Below are 9,897 nucleotides of genomic sequence, written 5' to 3' on the forward strand. Positions count from 1 at the left end.
TTTCTACCTGAAAATATAGAAAAATAATTGTAGAGTACATTCAGAGAGTAGGATTTTTCATTCCCCTTCTCTCATTATATGGCGGCCCATAACCCAAGGTGTACTTGGGCTTGTTTGAGCTTCTCTTTAGGCCCTGGAAGATGACCTTTCCTGACGAATTCATTCGTGGCACCGAATTGGGATTCTTCGCACTGAATTTGATTTTCTGAGCAGGGGATGACTGTGTTTGAACAATTTCACTCTTGAACAATTTCTGAACTAATAAGAATTAAGGGGTGATACTTTTCTTTAAAGGATGATTACACGAATCCACTAAGAGTCTCGAGTGGAGACCTTCATCTTCTTCCATAGACTGACTGTAGCATCTTGGCGTCTTTGTAAAAAAAATTGTATATAAATAAAGCAATATATTAGGGATGTAAATTAAAATAGAGAACAAATTACTAAATTAAATAACATGTATATATTTATGCATTTTCTTTGAATAATACTATTTAGGTTAAGAAAATTCCAAAGTAACCATAATACAATTACCAAAATAAATGTTCATTCATTCAAAATAGTATAAAATCAAAGTATGTACCTACATAATCAAAAACAAACAAAACATTAAAGAAGAAAACCATGAGAGTCTATAACATTTCAAACATCAAATTCAAGATCCAATTTCGGAAAACCACCCCCCCACTTCATGCGAGGTATCGATACAGCTTCCGATCAACCTTATCCCTTTCAAGAAACTCCCTCTCAATCAAACTCTCGATCCTTTTCTTAATCACCACAGGATTCGGCAAGAACCGCGACTGCAGCTGTTTCGTGACCTCGGCAATAATATTATTATGATCAAGCACCCTTCTCGACTTCATAATCCTCACGATCGCAGCTTCGATCTGCGGTTTCCTATCTTCCTCCACTCTCTGCCGAGTCTCCTGTTTCTCCGGTTCAGATTCCTTCTGAGCAACCACTGTTCCAATCTTCACCTTATATAGTTTACTCGTAAACTTATCGTTAAAAAGAAACGAATCTTCTTCACCCACTTCCTTACTCATCGGCTCCTTCCTCAGCACGTTCTTCCCCTTCACGCACGCTAACGACTGTAGAGAACGTTTTAGATCGGGGGCGGGTATTTCTGTTGCCTGCTCGATTTCTTTATAGGTTAACCGATCAGCGTTGTTGAATAGCATTAGGATGCACATTTGGTAAGTCGACACGTTTAGTTCGTGTTTCTTGTCTTTACCGAATGTTAGTTTTAGATCGGCCGTGCCCATGTTCGTTTGCCATGTCAATCTTCGGCCCGTGTGGGTCCCCAGGTAAAATGTACGGAACTTTTCGCATATTCCTAGGATTTCGGATGGGAGATTGCATGTGACGGTTGTTTGTGTGGGCCATGATCCGGTTGTGAGGACTTGAACTGTTAGCGATGGGTAATCCGAAAGTTCCCCACCAATGATATCGTGGAAGCTTTGCATTGTATCTTGAGAGGTTTTCATATCGGTGAACATACCTTCTAGTTTCGAGGTGAATTGGTAACCGCATTCCGTTTTAAGCTTGACGATTAAGCTTCTTTCAGCATCGTCGGAAAAGGTTTTACCAGAGAGAAGTCGTTTAGCTAAATGTTGCTTGTAGTACTTTTCGAATACGTCTTTTTCCTGGAGGTAACGGAAGAGCATCATCACTTAATTTGTCGAGAATTGTCTCGAAGACGAACAACAACGATATGAACTCGGGTCGGGGGAGCGTGGGTTTAGATTAACAAAATACTCGAACGACGAATTTAGAGCGTTTTGGAACGTCTTGTCATTGTTGAACGCTAAGTGGAGTGGATGATGTTATCGTGTTTATCTTTAGCGTCGATCGATCGAGTAGCCTTTGAACAAAATCAACTGGATCCTTTAACTTTTCTCTAATGTGAGACGTCATTAATTACATCTCTTATAAATGGAAGCCCATTCGAGACCCTTTTGAATAAACAATACATTCGCTTGAGATCGCCGTATTTATCGTTGACAATATATCATGTTAACCAACCCGCCCGGAGGAGTTCTCCATGTGTACAAGCCTGTTCATCTGATTCTCAATCATCTCCTTTTCGACAACATTGCAAATCTTGGCTTCGGTTTTACAGTTTAAGCACCAGAAATTTACAGTTTAAACACCCATGAGATCTATATGATAAAAGAAACAAAAGCTACATGGTCACTGGTTAATCCATTTGTAAACATAAGCAGCCAATAAATTTTTTAATCGGTCTGTAACTAAGTTTAATTTCAAAACATTATATCAACCAAATGCGTTTCTAGATCCAAATATTTTGTACCAAGGTGTTTCCAAATGGTGATTGTTACTACAAAGCCTTGCATTTCTAGCCAGTTTTGACTTCTTATGTTGAAGATAAGTTGTAACATGGAGTTAAATGATGGAAGACAGCTCGCTTTGCTTCCTTGACTTTTAAAAAATCGGTCAAATTACCTATTGTCATCATTTATTGGTTAACTCCGTTAAGGTTTTAAATCATCTCTACACAATTATTGAAACTCCTTAATCTAAATTATTGGTTAAGACTTAAGATGGTATTCTCTTTATAAAGTGCAAAGCCAGAACTTAACCAAGAAATGACTACATGTAACTTGAGTCATGTTTAAAAGCTTATGAAACAAAAACGAGTATGACACAAGTTTAAAATGCAAAACGAGCTTTTGATGCAAGTTTAGGAAGCAAATTGAGCTTCATTCATTAAATGATTGTAGCACAAAACTAGAAATGATCAAAATTGATTCAAGCTTTTATGCAATAAGTTTCATTCAACAGTATAAGTATCACATATTGGATGAGATAAATAGAAGATAATTGTATTGGATGAATGAAATCAAGGAGCCCTATTCAAATGAAATAAGCTTCCACTTATTTAAGAAAATAAGACCATCTTTCCTGGTCCATTAAATGTGTTCTTTATTGGTTTAATTTTGCTAATCTATCAAGTAAACAAATGTTTCAGCACACTGTATTGTTATGAATCAAAATAGAAAGCCCTTCCGACCCGCTCCAATATACAGTGACAACTTCCGGGCATGAGTGCCCCATCGGAGAAATTGTTCCACATAGATCCATGAAATATATATCCTTTTAAGACAAAACCAGAAATATGAACATTGTCATAGTCAGCCCTGCTCCCAAAAAATAAAAGGAAAAATAAGACAAAATAATGTGATATATGATTTTCCTGAGATGAGAATTGGAGAGAAGCCTATGAGAAAATAGGAGGGAGTTGATGAACATAGAGAATTCCTTAATAATCTGATGATATATGTATGATTATTTACATAATGATAATTCTATATAATCTCCTAATTTTAATCTAGCTATTATCTTATTTAACAAATCACAATTATCTACTTACAAAAAGCATAACGATTTAATCTTTTGGCAATGTGTTATATTCAGATTGAACTATGCCCTCACATTTATCTCATTTGAGTGTGTAGAAAAGAAAATACAGAAAGATTTTGTATTATTGTATTTACACATAAGAGACTATTAATAGGTAATTAAGAATTAACCATTAGACACAAATCTTTCAACTTCCTAATTGTTGAGTTTATCTATGAGCTGACTAATAAATATAAACTCATATATTACGTATTTTTAACAGAGTGCTATCAATTTTTTTTTTAAATTCATCATCAATGTTTAAGAACTTTTGATAGTAGTGTTTAACTATATATACTAATAAGTAGTGTAATTCTAATAAAACTCTAATCCTATCAAATATTCTCATTCTAATCTAACCAATTACCCTAACTAATTATAATAATCTAATTAAATAAAGATAATTTGCTCTAATCTTTTGACAACGTGCATTCTTCAGATTGGCTCTTTTATGTCTGTCTACATACCTATTTCATATCAATGATGCAAACACCACTATGTAAATAAATTACACTCAAACTTCTTAAATCATGGACAACGATCATTGGATTACTCTTATGAAAGAAAGTGTTTCATTTCTTTTTGATCATTGGATCTCATCCTAAGGATGGCATCTAATCTTCAACATGATCAAATTGGGGCGATAAGATCTCATAAAACAACTTCAATTAAGTTAGTAGCATGAATGTGGATGACACTTGTTTATGAGAGGCTCGGTATGCATCATCATCAGTGTTGTCATAACCCCATTTACCTTTTATGCTATTTAATGTTGGCGGAAATTATTACATGAATAACAAGACACATATTATAATGTGTTGTCACACTAAACCCTATACATTGTTCTATTTACAGAACAAAAGTGCCTTTCTCTATAACACAAATAACTGATGGTTACACCCCCTTGAATGTCTTTTGCCTTCCATGATCTAATTTGGAAGTTTCTTTCTAAAGTCCCTTGAATGTCTTTTGCCTTCCATGATCTAATTTGGCAGTTTCTTTCTAAAGTCAATTCCCCCTTGAATGTCTCTTTCCTTCCATGATCTAATTTGACAGTTTCTTTCTAAAGTCAATGCCATTAACAATACAGGCCTTTAATTTGGTTCACTTGCATTGCTATACTATAGGACAATAAGTTTTATTCTAATTCATTAAAATTAAAGTGCCACAGAGAATATTAGGGCTTCTGATCTCTAGATTTCTTCCAATTAAAATTTCAAAGACAAATGAAGCCTTAACCAGATTTTGACCCTAGTTGATATTAGGTGCGCTAATCATTTATACGTCGAGACATCGTTTATATACAATTCCGCTAAAAATCATAGTTGTTATTAGATATTCAAAAACCCTATTGATAGGTACGAGAGATCGTTCGTACACATTCCCGTTTAAACCCTAGTTGTTGTTAGGTATCCTAAATCCTATTTATTAATAGGTTGAGCCATTGTTTATATATGATTCCTCTAAAACATTATATGTCGACAAGTCGATACATCATTTGTATATGATTCCGTTAAAAATTCTATCTATTGATATGTGCGTTAATCGTTCGTACACAACTACCGTCTTAAATCCCTATCTATTGATAGGTCGAGACATCGTTTGTATAGGATTCCTCTAAAACCCTATATGTCGATAGGTCGAGACATCATTTGTATATGATTCCGTTAGAAATCCTATCTGTTGATAGGCGCGATAATCGTTCGTACACGATTATCGTCATAAAACCCTATCTATTGATAGGCCGAGACATCGCTCACGCAAAATTCTGTCTATAAACCCTATCTGTTGATAGGTCGATATATTGTTTGTATACAATTCCGCTAAAAATCTTATCGCTCGAATAAATATTTCAAACCCTATCTCTCGATAGGTACTCAAGCATTGTCTATTGACAAGCCACACAGATCATTCGTCCAGGATCTACTCACAAGTAACTATATCGCTCGAATAGGTAAATAAATCTATATCGCTCAAATAGGTATTCCAAATACTATCTCTTGATAGATATCCAATCCTTATATGTCAACAAGCCACAAAGATCATTCGTACATGATTCGCTCACAAAAAACCCTATCGCTTGGATAATAATCTAAATCATATCTCTCGATAGGTACTCAAGTCTTGTCTATTGACAAGCCACAAAGATCATTCGTACATGATCTGATCAAACAAAACCCTATCGCTCGAATATGTATTCCCTCTTGCAACATCACTAAGACTAAATATCCCAAAGATAAAGTCCTATCACTCTATAGGTTCTCAAATAAAGACAATATCTCTCGATAGATACTCAAGTCTTGTATGTCAACAAGCACAACGATCATTTATACATGATCCGACTCAAAACCCTATCCCTCGATAGGTCTTCAAACAAAACGCTATTGTAGACATTGAAATTTGACATACCCCAACTGATTATAATATTATTGTTTTTTATAATAATATTTGAATAATTTTTAAATTTTATAAAATAATCTAAAGAAGGATTAATGATGAAATTATGGTTAATTATTGTGATATTTAAACCCTAATTATAAAATTATTTGAAAATCTAAAAATAATTCGAGGTTAATATATTGTATTTATTTTACCCAAATTAAACCCAAGAAGGAGTAAAAATTATTTAATTAAGATTTCAACATAAGTTATGTTTAATTTATGGTTTAAAACAATTAATAAATACCCAAAAATAAAAATAATAAACATAATTTTTGTTATGTTTATAAAAAAAATTGTTGAATTTTTGGTGAAAAAAAACGCAAAAGGGATTAAAATTCGTTTTCAAATAATTTTTTTTATTAAAAATAAATCTGATAATCCAATGCAGCAGAAATTATATTTAATTTTTGCAGCAAGATTCGTGGCCATCATATTATATTGGTAATAAGAGTATGAAAGTGTGTGTGAAGTCACGAGATTAGATATAAATTGATATTGATTGTTGAAGGGTAAGAATGATGAGAATTTGTGGTTCATTTATTGGGATAAGGAGCCGGTAACAAATGAGATATTAATGGTTAAAAACAATTGAGATTGGTGGACGGTTTATCGAGAGGGGATAAAGAGACATATTTATCTTGTGTTAAAACTTCTTCCATTCATAATTCACTTAAGATTTTTGTTTCTTTCTTTTTGATATTTGTAAAGAATGATTGATAAAATAATTTGAGATAAAGTCTGATTTATTTGACATTTGTCAATTCTCTCACGTAAGTAAGGGCAGTAATTTAATGTTAATCGATATAAAAAATTAAGAAAATTGGAAAATTGGTGTTAATCTCCCTTTTAAAAAAGCTCTAAATTTGGGTTGCATTTGTTAAGCAATCAACAAAAATGGAGAATAGTTGAGAGCTTTAGAGATTAGGTTTTGAGAGATTAGAAGAATAGTTGAGAGCTTTAGAGATTATGTTTTGATAGATTAGAAAACCTACGCTAGCTCTTTGAGAGTTTTCTCATTATAAGTACTAACAAAATAAACAAACAAGTCCCTCAAGTTATGAGGTAAGTACAAAATTAGAATGATAAAAACAGTAATAATAAAATGATAATAATTCTTTTCTTTCTCCCTCAAGATAAAAATCTTGTAGATAAAGCTTGGAACGTAGATCATCAAATTGGGTACCATCCAAATCCATAGTAAGAATATCCGCAACTTGATTTTTGGTTGAGATATGTCGAAGATCAATAAAGCCAGTTTTGTATTTGTCACGAACTACATGACAATCGATGTCAATGTGTTTTGTACGCTCATGAAAGACAGGGTTTTGAGTGATATGAACTGCAGCCTGGTTGTCACACCAAAGAGGAATGAGAATTTGTAGTTTGACGCCCATATCTAAGAATAGGTACGATATCCATCACAAACAGTTGATGCAAGACTGCGATACTCTATGTTAGATTGTTAGCCCTTAAACAAAAACTTCCTCTAAACCGGCCAAATAATTCTTAAAAACATTTCTAAACCGGCCAACACTTACAAGTTTTGAATATTTATTCTAAATAATCAAAAAGGGAGAAATTGTTAGAAAAAATAAGTAAGTTAATTTTTTACCGACCAAACACTTCTTAAAACGTTTTTTAACTGTCCAACACTTACAAGTTTTGAATATTTATTCTAAATAATCAAAAAGGGAGAAATTTTTAGAAAAATTAAGTGAGTTAATTTTAAACCGGCCAAAGAACTTAACCAGTCTCAAACTCTTTGTGCAGGTACAGCTCAAGCCGCACCGGACCGGTTGAGACACTATGTCTCAAAGAATCCGGACAATCAAGGAAATCAGTTTGACTCCTCTCACTGAATCGGATGAGTTTCAAACCGCATGAAGCATCCTCTCCGATCGACTTGATATTTCGGAGATCCTAAGGCCGCTAGGAAAATATTCAAAATGATGAAATTTGTGAAAAATGACGTAATGAATATTTCTTGAAAATGCAAAGAAGAAGGATCTGGATCAGAAGCATGTAGCAAAAGCAATGATGATTGATTGTCCAAGATCACAAGCAATCTTCTGAAACAGGTGGCCGACTAATGCATGTCTGCCAGGTTTCCAAAATGGCAAGGCATGCACGCCACCTTACCTGACCGGCAAGGCTTCAGATGACCAATCCAACGGAGAAAGATAAATGTGACCATTGTCATATTCCTCTTATAAATAGAAGATCAACTATGTTGGAAAAACAACAGAAGAGTGTGAAGTTACAACAAAAGAAATCTTACGTGCGACCCCGAATAGTGATTAAAATTCCCGAAATTGTTTAGAATTCTGTGTGTATTTTACCTTGTGTAAAAGTATTACATCATACTGTGAGTGGTGTAACCGACGAGCAGTAAATAAGACTCGGTCGGAGTGTGTGTGTTGAAATATTCCAGTTAGTGAATATCCTTCTCATTGTTTAAGAAGAAGGGGTGACGTAGGAGAGTTTGCTCCGAACATCCATAAAACTCTGTGTCTTGTGTTCTTCATTTTAATTTCCGGCTCACTTACTCTAACCAAACCGAAGCACTATTTATTCCAACCGAACCGGTTTTCCCTTAATTCAAACCGAACCGGCTTTCTCTCCACTTTAACCGACTTCTCCTAATACCTTCCAAACTGAATCGTGTACGTTGCTTCAGAATGAAACAGACTTTTCCTCCCTTGAACTCGGTTCAAGAGTCTGTGACAATCTGTGCAGTGTTAAGAGCGGTTCTAATCTCTAACCAGATTAGTACCAGTGTGGTGTGTGTGGTGTTTTTAAGCGATCTCATTTAGCCGGACCCCGGTCCCTTATCGACGATCCTGATCCTAACACTCTACTTCGTCAGAAGATCGAGATACTATGGTTTTCTTCTTTGTTTTTCAAGATATAGGTGCAGTCCTTAATTTAATGCAATATCCCATAAGCGATCGTCGACTATCTGAGCACTTTTCCTAGTCAACATCAGAAAAAGCTTCAAGAACAATAGGATTAGAAAAAGGAAAAAAACTTTCAAGGGAAGGTGTTCATTAATATTATAGAGTTCATTTGTTTGATGAACAAACTATGATCATGAGATGATTGAACAAAACAAAAACTAGTAAGATTATTTGAAAATTTTGTATTCCATTGTCTAGAAGCCTACTTGAGACCATAAAGACTTCTTTTTAATTTGCAATCCTGATTTTGATTACCTTCAATATAACCATCTCGTTGTTACATATAAATGTCTTCCTCTAAATGAACATTAAGGAAAGCATTATGCACATCAATTTGATGAAAACCCAATTTTTAATAGCATATAATGCAATTAAAAGTCGTACAGTCACAAGTTTTTTCACCGGAGCAAAACTTTGATGAAAATCATTGTCATTTATTTGACTATATCCTTTGGCAACTAGCCGAGCTTTAAATTTGTTGATTGTACCATCCGGATTGTACCATCCGAATTTAATTTGGTTTTATAAATCCACTTGCTACCAATAGTCTTTTTACCATGTGGAAGAGTGGTAATTTTCCAAGTCTTATTGGCTTTTAAGGCTTGAATTTCATCATTCATAGCTCAAATTAAGAGATACTTCTTTGTATGTTTGTTGTTCACAAACATTTGAAATGTTAGATAGAAAAAATTTATAAATAGTATCTCTACAATTAGAAATAAAAGGAAATGTAGGTGAAAACATATGATTTGTGTTTTGTGTAGCCATGGTATGATTAATCATATAGTTATTTCGAGATCTTGTTCCTTTTCTAGGAACAAAACTAGTTGGTTGTACCTGTTCTTGATTAGCCAGATTAATATTATGATCATTAACTTGATTTTCCATAGAGACATCAAGTTGAATTTCATCAGAAGTATCAAACTCATCAGAAATATCAAATTCGTCAGAATCAAAATAAGGTGAATTCTAATTACTATTAAAGAAATGCCCTGGAGAATCCAAGTTATCTTGTGATTTTAAAACTACAAATTGATCAAATGGAAAGATATTCTCAAAAAAATGAACATCT

The 9,897-nt window shown here is 33.8% G+C and overlaps 1 protein-coding gene across 1 annotated transcript; it reads right to left on the reverse strand.

Annotated features, from left to right (window-relative positions):
* Positions 1-530: 530 nt before the first annotated feature.
* Positions 531-1,684, reverse strand: LOC124921245 (cullin-3A-like). The gene has a single exon (XM_047461870.1). The coding sequence runs from the start codon at positions 1,671-1,673 to the stop codon at positions 690-692; it is 984 nt and encodes a 327-aa protein (XP_047317826.1). The 5' UTR covers positions 1,674-1,684; the 3' UTR covers positions 531-689.
* Positions 1,685-9,897: the final 8,213 nt, after the last annotated feature.

Source organism: Impatiens glandulifera, chromosome 1 (genome assembly GCF_907164915.1).
Source record: "Impatiens glandulifera chromosome 1, dImpGla2.1, whole genome shotgun sequence".
In the NCBI taxonomy this organism is placed as follows: Eukaryota; Viridiplantae; Streptophyta; class Magnoliopsida; order Ericales; family Balsaminaceae; genus Impatiens; species Impatiens glandulifera.

What these genes read in the sequence shown, in the direction of transcription:
- LOC124921245 (XM_047461870.1), bottom strand. Translation starts at nt 1,673, where the DNA reads ATGATGCTCTTCCGTTACCTCCAGGAAAAAGACGTATTCGAAAAGTAC.